This window comes from Phoxinus phoxinus, assembly GCF_949152265.1.
Source record: "Phoxinus phoxinus genome assembly, chromosome: 4".
NCBI lineage: Eukaryota > Metazoa > Chordata > Actinopteri > Cypriniformes > Leuciscidae > Phoxinus > Phoxinus phoxinus.
In genome coordinates this window covers 39,059,923-39,079,720 of record NC_136879.1, presented here as the reverse complement: position 1 = coordinate 39,079,720, position 19,798 = coordinate 39,059,923, and the positions used below count along the sequence as shown (strand labels likewise).

The following is a 19,798-nucleotide window of genomic DNA, read 5'->3' as shown; positions in this document are numbered from 1 at the left end:
TAATATCGCCATTATAATTATTGATTTTTTCATTAGGCTATTTTTTTGGTGCCCTCTCAGCTCTTGATGCGCGTGATGCGGCGACGCTGACAGGCGGTATGGTGTAAAGCTGCTGTTTAAATGTGTTCGCTTTTCTGTTTACAGAAACATGTTCTCTAATCTGTTTAGAAGATTTAATACAAAATATATTAAAGTTTTATATCATTTTGTTTATTTCATATGATTATGATGACCAACACCAACACTGTTTTACTTTGGCACTTTGGCTAAGAAAAGTTGACTTAAAAGAATGTGAACCAAAATGCTTAAGTTGTTTAATAAAAATATATTTATTTTAAGTTATATTGTTGTAAACCAATCAGGGGTTGGTGTAAAGCTGCCGTTTTATTTAAAAATGTGTTCTGCTTTTGTGTTTACAGAAATGTTCTAATTTTGGAATAAAATATTAAGTGACCTTTTTGTCACTTGTAATGAAGCTTGCTTATTAGTGAAATTATTAATATCATGGAATGGTAATTATTGTCTTTAGCCTGGAGTTATGGCTCTCAATATCGCAATATATATTGTTGGGGGAAAAAAATATGGCAATGTAATTATTTTCCAATATCGTGCAGCCCTACTTCAGATTCACTCAGCTGAAGGATGTATAAGAAAAGACATATTAATTACCCTGTTCTGCAATTCATCTAAAACACAGGTCAGGTCACATATGGCCTAAAACATAGCCTATGTTAACATCAAAATGAAAGCTACACACATTCACTGCACTAAAAGACATTTTCAGACTCAATCTACCAAAATTATGGAAAAAGCACGCATTGTTCTTTTTGCCCGAAGTTAACATGCCTGTAACTCCAAAAGTTGTTTCTTAACAAACATGTCTTTTGGTGTCTTCATTTTAAAGGCCCAATTTGATTTAATCCCAGAGGTATGCAAATCTTAATCCGGCTCCATGCGTAAATTGTACACATTTTCAGTGATTTTACTTAAGAGAAATCAATGACACAATTCAGATTTATGGAACACTTTTAGAACCATGCTATTGAGATTTCATTTAGAAGACACTAAAATGCTAACATCTTCAAAATACAATTTATGAGAATAACAGTATATTTTACTCCAAACTCGCATTATAGCGTCGGTCGAGTGGTTGAAACTTCCTTCTGTGTAATGTTGCTTCTTATCACAGAATGAGCTAGAAATCATATTATTTTATAGTATTCTATACAGTGATAAAGGCTATGTCGCTTAACATTGCCTTAAAAAATACATTATCTTACCAAAATAGCCAAGATGGCTTGAAGTAGATAAACCATAATACTGTCACAATGGTTTTAAAAAACATTTGGGATAATGTACACAAATCAACTAAATATATAACATTGTTCTTGTGGTTCTGGTTATTGAATATTTTGATCCAAAAATCTTACATAGTGTGCCTTTAAGCTTAAGCGATATGGATATATGAATGAACACACTTTTGGAGGTACGGCTTCTCTCCAGTATAAAGTTGCTCATGTGATTTCAGTGCAGAGAAACCTTTGTCACAATATGAGCACTTTTTTTTTTTTTTATGAATGTTTTGGTGCTGTTTCAGTTGTTCAGCTGCAGTAAAGCTCCTCCCACATTCAAAACATATATGATTTTTCAAGACAATGAAAATCAAGACAATGTGTGCAGCTTTGAAGTTCAGATGATCCCAGATCTATTTCAAGGTTACTGAGATTATATTTAAATACTTTAATACTTACACTTCTTAAGTTAAATGACCATGTGTTTGATTTAAAAAAAAAAGTAGAACATTTTGATATGGTTAGCCTAGATAAGTAGCATTTTAAACAGCTCTCTAGAAAGGTTGTTCATTTTTATGGGACTCCAGACTTTATAAGGATGAAACGAGTCACAGGTTAAATTCTTCAATTAATATATGAGTTAATACGGAAATCTAACAAAGATAACAGAAATCATTCACAGTACAGACTGAAAAGAGGCTGAACAAACTATGAATGACTATATTTAATTCTCTGTACGTTACACTACGAACAATGTACATTTATGCAACACAAACATTCATTCTTACATTATAAATATAACATCTCTGACCTGCAGACTGGAAATATACGACATCCGGAGAAAATATCCCACGTTTGTCCTTCATTCACGATCGTTCACAGCGTCACTTTCCGCTTCAACTGGTGAAAGGTTCAACAAGAATATTAACATAACAATAACATAAACTTACAGGGGATCCCAATGTATTCGACTACTACTAGTAAATAACATCAAAGGAAACAAAAAAAAAGAAAAAAGAGAGAAGAAATAAAACAAATAGAGGGCTCTCGCGCATCCTCTTCTGCGCATGCTCAGTGCGCCCGGTGTCATATTTCTTAAAGGGGCCGCATTCAGTAAATCTCCACACCGTTATGAAGCAAAAACACTAATTAAATCATAATTAATAATGAACAATAATTAAATAATATAATATATGGATTCAACATTATATTTAACTTCTCTCGATTACAGTTACAGTATTGTTTTTCTGCTGTAGGCTACATGTCAAAAGTCACGTGAGACAATGCCGCTATTCTCATCGGCCTGAATGAAAACGATGGCGTTAATGGAAAGACTAATTAAAAATGAGTAAAATTAAAAAGTAAATAACTCACCCACTTAGATGTCACATCAAAATCAATCTTGAAATGGCCTACTACAACATGATGACAGTGGGAGGTTTTAGAGAGCAATACGCTTGGGGAAATTAAAGGTACACCTTGTCTGTGACCAGTGTGTACAAGCTTGATGACTGCTGAAAATAAGTTGACTATTAAAAAGAAAAGCAGAACATTATTTCACAAATAATATTGTTTATATTTTTTTACTGTCCTGTGGCTTTAGTTATTATTTTGGAATAAATGTAAGAATGCAAACACTAACTTGATTACAAGAACAGTTTCTCTCCAGTTTTAACGTTTAAATTTCCTTCCACACAAATTATGTCAATGAGTTTTTGGTGTCTGTTCTAGTTGTATTTTCTGAGACTTTTTGACTCGGTTTTATAAAATTACCTCCAGCCTCTTTGTATGATACAAGACCTGCATTATAATTTGGTTGACAATAATACATTACATCCCAAACATATTTATAACAGTATTACAATAGAATGATAAAAAAGATAGAATGATAAAAAACTCATTAATGTTATTAAACCTATGTAACCGCCACAGGCCAATCGTGGCTTAGCAACCGTAACTAGGCGCAGGAGGTCTGGCAAGCTTTCAAGCGAGGGACATGCCGAAGCGTTGTGCGTATGAATTGTGCAAATCTGATACCCGGTATCCTAAAAGTTTGGACGGTGGGGTGGAAACCTAAAAGCCGAGGGCAGAAATGCCGGGCGAGGATCAAGCAGTGTGGGGCGACCCCATATAGGCTTTAGCTTCAATTTTGATGAAATTATTCTCTAATCGGTTGCATATTATGTCGTAGATATATCCCTCGAAAGCATACTTTTGTCTTGCATACTGCAGTCCCTTTTGTCTCGCTCTCTCAGATATTTCACCTGTTCGCCAAAAATGACTAACTATCTCCTTGGGAATGTCTGACACCGGTGCGTACACACTGCAATAATAGGCATGAAAGCTTGCCAGGCGTAGCAACAGTAACTAAGGAGGGCGGGGCTTAGCGAAGGGTCAATTAAATAGATCAGTCAAGACAAAAGTTCATTTTCTCGTAATTGCATGTACAATCAGAAGTGAATATAGTACACTTAGTCAAGTTGAAAATTGCATTAATATATCTACTTCAAGAAAGACCGATTTAGCACACAATAAATCCTGACAGAAAATAAACTACAAGAATTACTTTATTTACACTGTAAGAGTTGACTGGTTTGCACAAAAAATTGTCACAATTCAATTCACATTTATTTGTATTGCGTTTTTCACAATACATATTTCAAAGCAGCTTTACAGAAAATGCATTTGTTTATATTACAATTTATAGTGATCTCTGTTATCAGAGGTGACTGTCCAAGTTATGCATTTCAGAAATGTACATATACAAATCATGTAGTTAGCTAACAATGTATCAATTTAAGGCAGAAACAATGAGCTCACTGAAGTAATTACTACAAGTTGTCAACATAATGATTACAATTTATAGACAATATGAGCAATGTGAGTACGGTACCTGAAAGGTTTTTCTTCAGTAGGAATTATTTGGTACAGTTTCAGAGAGCCAGCTCTAGTAAAGTTCTTCCCACAGTCACAACACACATGATCTCTCACTTCATCATGTGTTTTCTGGTGCCGTTTACCAGAGTGAACAACCAGATGATCTCTGAAACTCTTCTCACACTGAGTACAGTATTACGGCTTCTCTCCAGTGTGAACTCGCTCGTGTGATTTCAGAGATCCAGACCGGGTGTTATTGGTGTTAATTTTAACGGGTGTTAATTTTTTCAAACCTTGGACTTATGATATTTCTTCATGTGAGTGAGAAAACTAATTGAATGTCTAAAACTCTCTCCACACTGAGTACAGTTGTACGGCTTCTCTCCAGTATGAACTCGCTCATGTATTCTCAGTGTTCCCAACTGAGTGAAACTCTTGTCACAATATGAGCACTTGTAAGGTTTTTCTCCAGTATGAATTCTTTGGTGCTCTTTCAGATGATCAGCTCTAGTAAAGCTCTTCCCACAGTCACAACACACATGATCTCTCACTTCATCATGTGTTTTCTGGTGCAGTTTAAAACTGTCCAGTCTTGACAAACTCTTTCCACAGAAACACACATAAGGCTTCTCGTCTGAATGAACTTTCATGTGTTCTTTTAGATGTGATGACAAGATAAAATATCTCCCACACTGATCACATTTAAATGTTTTTTCTCCAGAGTGACGGAGCAGATGAACACTGAGATGTGATGCTTGAGAAAAACTCTTTCCACACTGAGTGCATGGATACGGTTTCTCTCCAGTATGAATTCTTTGGTGCCGTATCAGTTCACCAGCTCTAGTAAAGCTCTTCCCACAGAGACACACATGATCTCTCACACCGGTGTGTATTTTCTGGTGCTGTTTAAAATACTCCAGTTGTGAAAAACTCTTTCCACAGAGAGAACACACATGAGGCTTCTCGTCTAAATGAACTACCAGGTGTCGGTTTAGATCTGATGATGAAATAAAATCTTTCCCACACTGATCACAGCTGAATGGTTTTTCTCCAGAGTGACGGAGCAGATGAACACTGAGATGTGATGCTCGAGAAAAACTCTTTCCACACTGAGTGCATGGATACGGTTTCTCTCCAGTGTGAATTCTCATGTGTCTGTTAAGCTTTGCTTTATTCTGGAAACTCTTTCCACACTGAGAGCAGGAGTGCAGCTTTTTGGCTTTTGTTCCTTGAGATTTGAAGTCGCAGTGTTTCTTCACGTCATTTAGTTTCTGTCTTTGCTCCGTCACTTCCAGCTGGTCTAAAATAAAATGTATTAAACAGTTAGAATCAGTTCACTATGAAAAAAAAAAAAAAACATGGCAGAAAACAAGACATGTCTGTGTCAGTATAAAGAATCGGTAACACTTTACAAAAAGGTTTAATTCGATAACATTCATCGATAACTAATTTAGTGAACATGAACTAATAATGAACTGGATTTCTACAGCATTTATTACTCTTAGTCTTAATGTTAATTTAAACATTTTCTAATACATTATTAAAATAAAAAGTTATTTGTTAACCTTTTTGAATAACATGAACAAACAATGAACAGCTTTTATTAACATTAACAAAGATGAATACATCCTGTAATAAATGTATTGCTAATGGTTAGTTCATGTTAGTATACTTTAACTAATGTTACCACGACACCTTATTGTAAAGTGTTACTAAAGTATCTTTGATTTTCAAAGGTCATTTGTGTCATTCACTTGTTGTAACAATAATGTATTGTTATTACATATTGTGCCATTATTGTTACAGCCGATGAAAAGCAATCCGACGGACTCTGGCAGAAATCATGTTCATTAATGATGGAGTGTATTATAGTTTTATTATCGTTATGATGATATGAAGCAGGTCGGGCCGAGAGCCGTAGGAGCAAATGCAATAGGGTACGTTTACATGACAATGATAAGCTTAAAACTGAGAAGTTTTTCCTTTTGAGTTTTCCACGTACAGACGACACCATAGTCAAACCGATTCACATGGATCCGTGAAAACGACTAAAAACGCTGTATTCTGCTGCCAGGCCATTAGATGGCGATGACACACTATACACTGAACACGTTATACACATGTGCACGACGTCATCGTCTTCAGAGATTAGCATTTTTGTTGTTTACACGGAGACCGTTTTCAAAAGTTTTCGTTTTCAGGCGCCCAAAACGCTGTTGTCGTGTAAACAGAACCTAAATCGATATTAGAATATCATATTAGGGGTGCACAATATTGACAAAATGTGATATTGCGATATCGATAATGAATATTGCGATATCGATATTAATTTCGATATTTCAATTCCGATCGCTCAAAACCACTTCAGGAGGAGGTCTGGGCCGCATTCCAGACGAAACTGGACAAGTGTAAATTAGAGATGCGCGGTTGGCGGTTACAGCCGCGGACTCCGCGGATAAACCGCGGATCGGGTGGATGACGTGACGAAAACTTATATTTTAATTAAATTTGCGCGGGTGGCGGGCGGTTGAACCAATCAAATGAAAAATATATGTAGCCTATACATTGTTAAATATTGTTATCTGACTATACCTACATCCAAAAAAAGAAAATAGGGGAATTACATAGCGCGTGCACGGCAGAGAGGGAGAGAGAGAGAGAGAGAGAGAGAGAGAGAGAGAGAGAGAGAGAGAGAGATCGTGCCTCGCTCGCTCGCTCTCTCTCTCTCCCTCTCTCTCGTGCACGCGCTACGCGGTTTGGAGCACAGTCTCTATCTCGCGGGTGCGCTCGCTCTAGATTCCGGGAGATTTTAACTAATGCGGGAAAATATTGTACAGTAGCCTATCAGATAAGGTCAGGTTTGACGAAGTGCGTTTAATTTAGGCTATTTATTTATTTTTGTCCCTGTGCGCTGATCGGAGACGGAGTTCACTGCTGATATTCTGAGGTAAGAGCTTTCTAGTCTCGCGGCGGTCATCAGAAGCGCCTTGTATCGCCCAATCAGCGGATGGCGGGCGGGCGGGCGGGTGCGGTTTTGAAAATTGGTCAAAAACGTTGGTGCGGATGGATGGCGGACGGATGATGAGTTTTGTGATGCGGTTGCGGATGAAATAATAGCCCATCCACGCATCTCTAGTGTAAATGCATTTGGTTGTTGAAACCACATGTAAATTTTACTCCAAACAAAAATGCTAAAAATGTAACGTGTGAGAGCGTGTTATATGTCATGTTATAGTCAGATATGCCGACGCTACTGCAGCACGCATCACCGCAGATGAGCATCGACTCATCAAGCCAACGTGCAAACTATCGCAAATCAAAGTGAAAGTAAGTCGCGACGCTTAACACACAATTATCTTCATTAAAAGTAAAGAGATTAAATGATCTTACCAGGGCTGTTGCCGCTCTCTCTTATTGCGGTCTTTGATTTCGAAATTTTAGCTGACAATCAATAAAATGCAGCTCATTTCTGTTGCTTTCGGTGATGTGGACATTAAATCTGCAAATAGCGCGGGAATTGAAGATCGGATTTATATCCGTTTTGCAAAAACACATTTATGTGACCAGGTGTAAATGGGATCGTTTTGATAAATCAGAGAGCTATCCGATCTGAGAAAACGCATGAAGCGGCCAGGTGGCCTGATGTTTATACTTGTGCGCTGGTGTGTGCGTCGAGCCGGCAAGTGTGTGTGTGTGTGTGGGGACTGTGTGGTAGAGCGAGGGAGAAGTGAGCGAGTGACGGCGATTAGCTTTGGAGCGAGTGACGGCGATTAGCTTTGGAGCGAGTAGCGACTAGAGTCATATTGAGAGAAACAAAGTGTCTTCTTTCTGACCACTGTGGGAAATCTGTAGCATTAAAAGTTAACCCTCTCCTTGATTGCATGTTGTTTATGGAGAAGGAGTACAAGGACATGAGTCGGGGGAAATGCAACGCTACCAAGCGACGTGTATTTTTCGAGAGGTGCATGTCGGACGCATAATAAACAAAATATCGCAAAATTTCTCTGGATTTAGACATTGTTGGAAACTTTTTGGATAATGCAGGTACACAAGTCAAGAACATTATATAAAATTTGTGTTCTAGTGGTTTTTGGATATCTTCATCTACAAACCGTATACATATTGTGCCTTTAAGACGGTTAAAACTGGGTTATGATCATTTAGATGCATTTCTCTGTCATTTATCATCCATATACTGATTATTATTTCACAGCTACTAAAGCAGTCAACAATGAAGAATCAAGAATAGACACCAACCTATTTGTTCCTCAGTATCTTCATGTTTTATTCTGGATGGTTCTGGATCACTCATGTCTTCAATCTCCTCTTTAATAAACTCCATCTTTAACAGTCACACAGATTTCAGCTGCTACTCCTGGAGTTTGTGCTTCTCTTGTAGGATGATGGGAATATTCCCAGTATTTATTGGTGAGTTGTTGTGGGAGGGGCTTCACTGCAGGTGTGAACTGTGATCACTGTGTGATACTGACGCCCACAGGACCAGATCTGGAAAAATCAAAGATACGTTTTTTCCATTATTGTCCAAAGTCTGAGAGAAATAACAGAACCATCATGTTTAACTGCTGCTGATAAACCTCTTCGTCTCCAAAAGTTCTCTGTTTTCATCTCATTCATTATAGTGATGTCTGAGATCTTCAGTAAAGTGGCACATTAAGCACATTTTATTGATGTCAACAACAGACTGAAACAGAGTCTGTGAAAAACTCTCTACCAACATTACACTCTAATAATAAACAAGCTGGACACACAACGCATTTTATTACATCAGCCCTTAAACACGTAAACTAAGCTGTTTAATGTTAAACTCTGTAATCTGTGAACATCTCTCACCTGCAGACTGGAAATATACAGTCTCCTCTGAAAACATTCCACACTTATCCTTCATTCACGATCGTTAACAGAGTCGCTTTCAGCTACAACTGGTGAAAGTTTCAGCGCTCGTCTCGTCTCTCACGCTTCTCTCTTCTGCGCACCCACTTCTGCGCATCCCCAGTGCGCGTCATTTTTCTTAAAGGGGCCGCATATTCTTCTAATCATGGAGGGAGCTCTAGTAAAGTACAGATGTATGCTAAGCTCGGCTCCATCATAGCAGCAGTGTACAGTGATTATTTTTTTAAAAAAATATTTTGCTACGAATATTTTTATATTAATCTATTAGTCCGACTTTACATTGCTTTAATGTGTCACTATTTTAACATGTCATATTTCTGTTCCTTGCACAGTGAATCCAACATTTATATGTATATGTATTTCACTTCCGAAACTTTGTTTGCAGCATGCAATTGCCTGTCGGTCGTCTTAGCCAGTGGTGGACTGGCGATCTGAAGCACAGAGTGCTTGTCAGTGTAAATAAAATAAAAATCTCAGAGAGACAGAGACAATATAGCAATAACAATAAATCTGTTTAAATAAAATATAATATATATAAAAAAATTTAAATGACTGAAATTCATTTCCAGAGATACAAACTACTACTGACCGTTTTAAATGTCTCGGAATTTAATGCAATTTATGTTATTCGTAACACAATGCACAAAGAAACAATAACGTAGCAGTTTTCAGCATATCAGACAGAAGATAAAAGTTAATGTTTGTATCTGTTTCCAGGCTTTCATCAGTAATATCATTTGTCTAGGAAAATTCATAAAACTCATCCTCCAACTTATACTGGAACATGGTAAATCTGACAACTTTTACTTTCAAGTCCATGATTAGGAAAGTGTTGGGCTGGAAGCGTACGCTGCTATTTTGAACCAACAATCAGAACAAAAAGCAGTTGAAGGATGACGTGCATAATTCAGTTATTTATCTGAATCCAATTATATATAATAAATCGGACTCCATTAAAGTTGTTGTTATTCTTTAACCTCTCATTCTTTAAAGGTATAAGGTCTTTCTTAGAACTGATAGGAAAATTTATGATTAAACCTGAACGTTTAGATAACGAAAGTTATAATCACTTTAGCTTTCAACATCATCAGTGATAAAAGGAAAGATTTTCAAAGCCTTTAAACTAGTTAAAGTTATTAAGTTACATGGTTTAATATACAGACAGTCGGATGGAACAACATACTGTTTAGAAAACTTAGTTGTAACAATCAAAAAGCCGTAAAAGCCTTTCTCGTAGTGTGAGGTTATGCACCGGTGTGAGGGAGTGGAAGGGTTAAAGCCTTTCTCCAAGATCAACAGTTACCTTTCCTTCTTATACCCTGAGCGAAGCATTGTTAAAGGACAAGTTTGGTATTTTACACTTAAAGCCCTGTTTTCAGATCTTTTCTGATGAAATAGAACGGTTAAGATTGAAATTTGGACACATGCTGTTGTCCCGAGAATTTTCGGTTTCTGTGGTAAAGCTTGGTTTGTAGGGAATTACAAACCTGCGAAAATATATTCAAATGCGTAACTATAGAATTAATTCTTAATGCGCACGTGAGCGCCATCAGCGTTTCTCACAGGTTTGCGTTTAAAGTCTGTGTAGAGAACGGTGTTGTCTTAGCGGCCTCTAATTTAACAACTAATGATCGTTGCGACGGAAGTGAATCAATCAAAACTAACTTTAGCTGGAAAAAAATCTTTATTCAAGAACCGCTATAAAGCCAAAAACAATCTCTGTTACCTTAAATTATCCGTTTATCTCTGTAAAGCCGCTTTGAAACATTCTACATTGTTAAAAGCGCTATATAAATGAAGATGACATATTTCAAAGGTCTATTGATTTCAAAGTAGTTCCAGCCATTTGGAAAAAGTCCATTATAATTTCTGTGCCAAAAACAGCCAGTCCTACCGAGACCAATGAGTTTAGACCAGTTGCCCTTACATTAGTGGTGATGAAGTGTTTTGAGAAGTGTATGGTGTCAATGTTAAGAGAAAATGTTAATAATCACTTTGATCCACTTCAATTTGCTTATAGGAAAGGAAAAGGAACAGGTGATGCTATCAATAGTTTGATGCACTTGGTTTTAAACCACCTGGAGGATTCCGATGCTTATGCACAAGTGCTTTTTATTGATTTTAGTTCAGCCTTCAATAGTGTTCAACCACATGTCTTAATTAAAGCAGTTAAAGCAGTTAAATGTAAATCCGACAATTATATAGTGGTATTACTCCTTTTTAACAAATAGACCTATTCAAATAAATAAAAAACACTGTAGCGCTGGCGTTCCTCAGGGCTGTGCAAGCTCACCAGCTCTTTTACGCAATACACTAATGAGTGCTCAAGTAGGCACTCACAGAATTCAATTCTGAAGTACTCCGATGATACAGTAATTTTAAGTCTGCTGAAAAAACAAGACCCCTCTTCTATTTTTTATTCTGAGATTAATTCATTTGTTGATTGGTGTGATGCAAATTTTCTAATAGTGAATACTAAAAAACGGAGGAAATCATTTTTGATCCCAAGGGCATTGGAGATATATATTATTATTATATATATATACAGGGGTGCACATAACTTTTTCAGTAAGTTACTCAGGTGAGTACCAGGAGATGGTGTTTGGTACCAGGGGCGTGTCTAGGGGGAGGCTGGGGGAGGCAGTGCCTCCCCTAGGATAAGCTCTGCCTCCCCTGAGAAATGATCTGTCCATCTGATGATAAATACAAATTTAAAAGTGGTTTGTTTTGTGCATATTTTTCCATCGCTAGCAGATGGGTCTGACCCAACAAAAATCCAGTTTGGCGCTGTTTGACAGCGCTTCGGGCGTACGCGCTCAGAAAAAGTGCCTCATGTGAGAACGCACGCCAATGAAATGTTTACCTGGCAGAGCTTTAAAGCACGAGCAAATAATTAACTTTTGTGATTGCGAATAAGTGCAGTGTCCTGTGAGTGTAACTCTACCGCTGCACTGCATTAACATGTGATATGTAGCCTATGTAGAGTTTTACAGTATTGGGATTGAGGCGCCAGAACTGCAGCTGATAGAATGTGCGCTGTAGCACGAAACCATATTTTAGTTTCCATGCTTAATGTGTTTCCACAACAATGTTAGTGAGTAAATCTACTGAAATGCCCACCACAACAGTGGAGTGTGTGATGTGTAAGACGAGAAAGCCCGTGTGCAGTGTGTATGCGGTACAGGAGCAGCACGCGCTATGCTTTCACATAGCCTACTGTATGCTGCGTTTGCAGTTTGTAGTCTGATCCGCGGCTGTACCAGAAACACATACTCACTATTTTATTTTTATTTTCAAATCCAGAAGTTATCAGCCATTTTTATTTGAAAAAAAAGTTTTCTCAGCGTTGCGATTCTCTTTGTAGGCCTACAATACACTCTTTAATAGACGTATTCACGTTTAAACCCAATTTAATCAACGTATTATTCAATGCATTACTTCTATATAGATTTATATTTAGTTGCTCAAGCAAGTGGTAAAATATTTAACCATGTATTTATATTAAAATCTGATTCGCAAACGTTTTAAATTAAAACTTAAAATTGACAAAAACAGCAGACTCATACCTTTTCTTTTGCATTTCAATTTTAATACAATAAATCTTGCATTTCACAAATAACTTGTTTTTCCACCTCCACGAATGTTTCGTTGAGGTAAATTGTTGTTTTCCTTGCTTTACCCCAGTCTTAAAGTAAAATGATGACTGTGAAAAATAGTAGTATTTAATTAAATACATTTATCTAAGTCTATTTTGACTATAGATCTCAAAACTCCTCCAGTAGCTAAATAAAAAACGAACAGTCCTAACCAGAACATTCATTCATTTATTTTTAGGCTATTGCTTTTCTATTGGCCGTTATTGGGGGTGTGTCAGTCTGCTGCCGGATCACATTCAGCAGTCACAGTCACTCTGCACACAGACGATATAGATTTTGAATCTGTTGGCAACTCGTGGTAAAAGGCTCACTGCTCATAACTTTGTTCTTTTCTCATTTAATGCTAATGTGTACATATAAGCTTTTCCTGAAAGTCTTGTAGTTGAACAGTTAAGTTTTGTTTGCAATTTTTTTGTTCATTTTAGCAGGCTATTAATTTGTTGGGTAACATACCCTAGCTGCTTAGCTAGCTGCTAGTCACTTAAGTTGCTAGTCTCTAGTTACTGAAGTTGGCACTGAAGTCAATGAAGTAGGCTTTTGGATAAAATAATTAGACCAGTTTTTATTATACATAAAAAATGCATAAGTGGCTCATTAAAAAACAGGCACCTTGTCCTTCACCCTCCATGCAAGCTGCCTCTGTCAAGCTCAGCGCACCTGCTAGCAACAGTGGACATGCTGGCTCTGAAAAGCCCAGTACCTCTGCTTCCAACACCGAGCAGAGCCTTGTTGCATCCACAACAGTAAATCCTCCAAACGCATGTCCTCCACAAAATCCACATGCACCCTCCTCCAGCTCTGCATCTGTGTCGGAGCCAGCAATATTCTGCCCTCCCCAAAACAGACAATCCTCTTCCAGCTCTAGTGTGTCTGTTCCCCCTGACTTAAATTTGTATAGCCCATCCAAGCCCAAGCTAAGTAGCTATCCTAAGCGCCCATTTGGACAGGCTCTCAGGTGTTTCAATGCGGGCTGGTATCAGTCTCGACCATGGCTCGAATATTCTATCTTACGTGATGCCAGCTTTTGCTTTCCCTGCCGTAAATTTAGTGTCTCCAATTCGGAAAGAGATGACGCATTCACAAAAGTAGGCTACACCAATTGGAAAAAAGCACTGATAAAAAACAGTGGTTTTCAGAAACATGCCTCCGGCACTGCGCACGTCAGAGCCATGTCTGCATGGCAGGAATACCAGAGCCGGACAGAGACCGATAATACCATTGTTCACCAGCTTGGTCAAACTCACATTGAAAAAAACAGATATTATGTAAAAAGTATTGGGGAGGTTATTCAGTTTCTGGCGGTTAATGAACTTGCTCTACGTGGGCACCATCACGGGGTTGGGGATGAGGAAGGCCTTTTAATTCGTCTATTTGATTACACCCTCCAAAAAGACCCTAAACTCGCAGAGATTGCAAAAAGCATTCCCGAAAACGCGAAATACACGTCCAATTTGATTCAGAACGAGATAATTCAAACTCTTGCCAAAATGGTACTAAAAGACATCCAGACCAAATATGAGGAGGCCGACTCTCCTGGCCTTTGTATTAAAAGTGATGGTACCAGGGATCGGTGTAACATTGAGAATTTGTCAGTCATCATTAGATTTGTCCGCAACTCGATCCCAGAGGAACACCTAATCGGCCTCATTGAATTGAAGCAGCTTGATGCTGAGTATGTGTGTGACCAAATTCTGTCTAATCTGTCTGACCTGGGTTACAATGGTGACAATTTAGTGTCTCAATGTTATGATGGTGCTTCTGTCATGTCAGGAGTGAGGGGCGGTGTGCAGGCTTTGCTGCAAAACAAAGTGGGTAAAGATATCCCATATGTGCACTGCTACAACCACCAACTCCATTTGGCAGTGGTACATGCAATGCATGCAGAACCTGTGGCAAAGAAGTTCTTTGACTGGTCCAGTTCACTGAACACATTTTGTCACAGACATTATGTTGCAAATAGATACAGTACACCCACACTGAGAAGACTACTAGAAATTCGCTGGACCAGTCATTATGATGTCACCAAGTCTATTGTTCACAATGAGGATGTCATTAGGAGGCTTCTGTCTGAGATAGCAGAGGATGACAGTGCTCCATTTGACATTAACACAGAGGCATGTGGCCTTTTGACTCAGCTTAACAGACAGAACTTCTTTGACACTGGCAAATTTCTTCTGCATGTGCTTGGTGCGCTGAAGCCAGCCAATTCAATTCTGCAGTCACAAACAGTGGATTTGTGCACTGCAGGGGAAGTTGTGACAGCTTCCCTGGTCACACTGAAGGAGATGCGATGCGACTCATTCTGGGAGGAGCATTTCTCTGAGTGTGGAAGTAGGCCTACCAACCCACCTAAAAGGAGACGGATAGTTAATTCACAACTTGTCAGTAGTGTTATCTTGTCTACAATAGGGCATGGTGGTGACTCTGATGACCAAACTGCTCCTAATCAAACTTTTAAAAGGGCTATGTTCAACATCCTTGATAGGGCTATTGTGGAGATGGAGACAAGATTCTCTCAAAGAAATGTTGATTTAATGAGGGAAACATCATTTCTCCTACCAAAATCAGCGTCTTTCCTTGAACCTTCTCTCCTGAAGCCACTTCAAGTGCTTGCAGGCACAGAGCAAAATAGTATGACCTTGCAAAATGAAATTTCTGTGGCAAAAGCAATGTTGCTCAAGAAACTGTCCACTGATGCTAACCTCTCTGAAGTATGCAAGTGCATTCAGCAGTACAAAGAGGCCTTCCCCATTTTGCATAAGCTGTATGTCACAGCACGCATCATTGGTGTGTCCTCAGCTGCATGTGAAAGTTCTTTTTCTACCTTGAGCCGCATTCTCACCCCTCTCCGAAGATCAATGCTGCATTCAAGGAAGAGAGATTTGGTCATTTTGACTGGTCCTGTAGATAGGATACACTGGATGTATCAGGGACCTGATGAAATCCATGAATAAGTACTACAATAGTTCACAAAAAGGGTAAAATAATAATAATATTTGCCTATGGCAAGCACCACTAAAAAAAAAAAAAAAAAAAAAAACTATTTTAAAATAAATGTATGTTGCGTCTGCTAATCATATAATAATTTTAATTCTTATTGTTTCACAAAAATAGCTTTTATTTCAACTCTCTAGGTCTCCTGACCCCCTGTAGTCTAATATGTTTCTTTTTATCTAGGCCTACATGTTTACATTTATTCATTTAGCAATTAGCAGACACTTTTATCCAAAGCCACTTACAACCAGAGAATAACATTCAAATACTGTTCTCATACTGTTCAAATGAGCATATCAAAAAAATGTCCCTGGGGCTGCATTCACAAAGAATCTTATAAGAGGCTACAAGTAGCTCCTAACTGGCAAATTTAAGAGAAACTCCTAAAAAGAATGGCTGTCACTCATAACTTTAGACTCCTAATGAGTTTTACTAAGAGTAATTCACGAAGCATTCTAGCCTTAAAAGTAGCAGCTACGTCTGGAACAGCTTAGAAGAAGAAACAAATTAATTTACCTCTTACAAACATGACCAGATTCATTTAAAAAACTCTCTCGTCCTTTTTGGTAGCCTACTCGTGTAGCACGTCTTCTTACAAGCAAACACCTGTCACTCATCATCAGGCAATCACCGTGATCTGATATACTGTATATGAATCTGTCAATAATAATAATAATATTAATAATAATAATATCATCATATTATTAATGTTGACCTGGTTTACTAACTTTAATGTGATAGCCCTATCTAATAGGGGCCCTGTGCCTATCTCTGGGTTCCTGGCTTAGAAAAAGATTTGCACTAAAACAGATTGTGTGTAGTATAGCTTAATTTTGCGCCGATTTTGTTTTGTTTATGTTGCCCCCCCAAAGTAGCCAAATGCCCCCCCAAACATGGCATCCTGGTAACCCCTCTGTTTGGTACCCTATATATAGCGTGGCCACAGCTGTGAATCATGACGTCACATTCCCATTTTTATAGCATAAAATAACTAACGTATAAAAACTTATTTAAAAAAAGAACACTTAAATTTACATCAGCGTGAAAAAAAAACGACCAAAAATGATAGAAAACACATTTGGAAAATTTTTATTTGAAGTGTTATTTGTTCAGATATATTTATTTGTATTAATTAAATATAAATACTCCTTATTAAAGATATTAAAGAGCAGAGAATTTTCTCTTTTTATTTTGTTGTTTGATCAATATTAAGTGTACAGAAGGCATTAGGTTTATTACGCACTGTCACTATAAGACCTAGTGTGCAGATCCAATTGCACTGATGCACTGTACGTTCTGTAAAGACATAACCGACTGTGTTTACGTGAATACTCTCCAAAACGGACATTTAGACATAATGTTGTGTGTATTTGTCCATTCAGACACGAAAGAGAGTTCAATTCAGTCCTTGCGCGCAGTATAGCTGTCTATGTGCTGGACTGCACGCTTCAGTTCGTGTGTGTGTGTGTGTGTGTGTGTTCGCACAGAAAAACATACTGAATAAAGTTCTCTTTCACGTCGTCACTCTTATTATGTCTGCTCTTCTCTTTCTCCCAGACGTTTAACGATTTGAGACATGGATCAAGCGCATGCCAACTCGTGTCCCGCCGGTAGATCAGCACGTTACAATTCAAATGTGCAAATCAGACGCAAATCTACCACAAACGCAAATCAGTTCTGACTGGATCACTTCCCCAATCGTCCCTCCCTAACATTTCCGTCTAGTTTTTATTCGTTGATGAAAATATCAATACATTTAGTGGTCGTCATTTAAAACGGGTTTTTATGTAGTTATCGTCTCGTTTTCGTCTGTGAAAAAATGAAATTAACACTGCCACTTTATTTTGGCGACAGTCCTTAAAGTACGCAAAGGCGCGTAGTAACACAAGCGGCATTACACATTCCTGATTTTGGTCGCGCATGCGTACCTGCGTACCAGTTATGTGCACCCCTGTATATATATATATATATATATATATATATATATATATATAATCCCCTCCTTGAACTGCCACCTTAACATGGTGGAGGGGTTTGAGTACCCAAAGGACCCTAGGAGCTATGTTGTAGGGTCTCCCAAGGCAAAGAGGTCTTAGGTGACGGGTCAGACTAAGAGCGGTTCAAAAAACCCTTATGATGAGCAACAAAGCAAGGACCGTGACGTCGCCCGGCATGGCGCAGCCATGGCCCTACCCTGGAGCCCGGCCCGGGATTGGGGCTCGTATGCGAGCGCCTGGTGGCCGGGCCTCCTCCCACGGGGTCCGGCCGGGCTCAGCCCGAAGGAGCGACGTGGGGCCGCCTTCCAGTGGGCTCACCACCTGCAGGAGGGGCCTTAAGGGGCCGGTGCTTAGAGGATCGGGCGGCAGTCGAAGGCAGGGGCCTCGACAACCTGATCCCTGGACACGGAAACTAGCTCTAGGGACATGGAACGTCACTTCGCTGGCGGGGAAAGAGCCTGAGATTGTGCATGAGGTTGAGGTTGAGAGGTTCCGACTAGAGATAGTCGGGATCACCTCCACGCATGGCTTGGGCTCTGGAACCACACTCCTTGAGAGAGGATGGACTCTTCACCACTCTGGAGTTGCCCATGGTGAGAGGCGGCGGGCTGGTGTGGGTTTGCTTATAGCCCCCCAGCTCAGCCGCCATGTGTTGGAGTTTACCCCGGTGAACGAGAACGCCTACGGGTCGGGAATAGGTCTCTCACTGTCGTGTGTGCCTACGAACCAAACGGCAGTGTAGAGTACCCGGCCTTCTTGGGGTCTCTGGGAGGGGTGCTGAAAAGTGCTCCGACTGGGGACTCCGTCGTTCTACTGGGGGACTTCAACGCCCACGTGGGCAGCGACACTGACACCTGGAGGGGTGTGATTGGGAGGAACGGCCCCCCTGATCTGAACCCGAGCGGTGTTCAGTTATTGGACATCTGTGCTAGTTACAGTTTGTCCATAACGAACACCATGTTCAAGCATAAGGGTGTCCATCAGTAAACGTGGCACCAGGACACCCTAGGCCGTAGGTCGATGATCGACTTTGTGGTCGTTTCATCTGACCTCCGGCCGTATGTCTTGGACACTCAGGTGAATAGAGGGGCGGAGCTGTCAACTGATCACCACCTGGTGGCGAGTTGGATCCAATGGCAGGGGAGGAAGCTGGACAGACTCGGCAGACCCAAGCATACTGTAAGGGTCTGCTGGGAACGTTTGGCCGAGCCTCCTGTCAGTGAGATCTTCAACTCCCACCTCCGGCGGAGCTTCGACCGGATCTCAAGGGAGGCTGGAGATATTGAGTCCGAGTGGACCATGTTCTCCACCTCTATTGTCGAAGCGGCCTCTCTGAGCTGTGGCCGTAAGGTCCCCGGTGCCTGTCAAGGCGGCAATCCCCGAACCCGGTGGTGGACACCGGAAGTAAGGGATGCCGTCAAGCTGAAGGAGTCCAATCGGGCCTGGTTGGCTTGTTGGACTCCTGAGGCAGCTGACGGGTACCGGCAGGCCAAGTGGAGTGCAGCCCGGCTGGTTGTGGAGGCAAAAACTCGGGCCTGGGAGGAGTTCGGTGAGGCCATGGAGAAGGACTACCGGCTGGCCTCGAAGAGATTTTGGCAAACCGTCTGGCGCTTTAGGAGAGGGAAGCAGTGCCCCACCTATGCTGTTTACAGTGGAGGTGGGCAGCTGTTGACCTCAACTGGGGATGTTGTCGGACGGTGGAAGGAATACTTCGAGGATCTCCTCAACCCCGCCGTCACGTCTTCCATTGAGGAAGCAGAGGCTGAGGGCTCGGAGGTGGACTCGTCCATCACCCAAGCTGAAGTCACCAAGGTAGTCAAGAAACTCCTCGGTGGCAAGGCACCTGGGGTGGATGAGATCCGCCCTGAGTACCTCAAGTCTCTGGATGTTGTGGGGCCGTCTTGGCTGACACGTCTCTGCAGCATCGCGTGGCGGTCGTGGACAGTACCTCTGGGATGGCAGACCGGGGTGGTGGTCCCTCTTTTTAAGAAGGGGGACCGGAGGGTGTGTTCCAACTACAGGGGGATCACACTTCTCAGCCTTCCCGGGAAAGTCTATGCCAGGGTACTGG

General features: G+C 40.2%; 1 protein-coding gene across 3 annotated transcripts in view; it reads right to left on the bottom strand.

Moving 5' to 3' along the window:
- Positions 1-19,798, bottom strand: part of LOC306997053 (uncharacterized protein) — a 59,987-nt gene that overhangs the window by 2,165 nt on the left and 38,024 nt on the right. The window contains exons 1-3 of one of the 3 annotated variants that reach the window (XM_079610093.1): positions 9,021-11,659; positions 8,427-8,675; positions 3,843-5,469 (exon numbers count right to left, since the gene is read on the bottom strand). In XM_079610093.1, coding sequence (XP_079466219.1) covers positions 4,457-5,469; positions 8,427-8,511 — 1,098 coding nt within the window. In that variant the 5' untranslated portion in view covers positions 8,512-8,675; positions 9,021-11,659 and the 3' untranslated portion in view covers positions 3,843-4,456. Of the gene's footprint in view, positions 1-2,103; positions 2,431-3,842; positions 5,470-8,426; positions 8,676-9,020 lie in introns of those variants that run through there. The other 2 variants (XM_079610094.1, XM_079610095.1) reach the window with 2 other exon arrangements.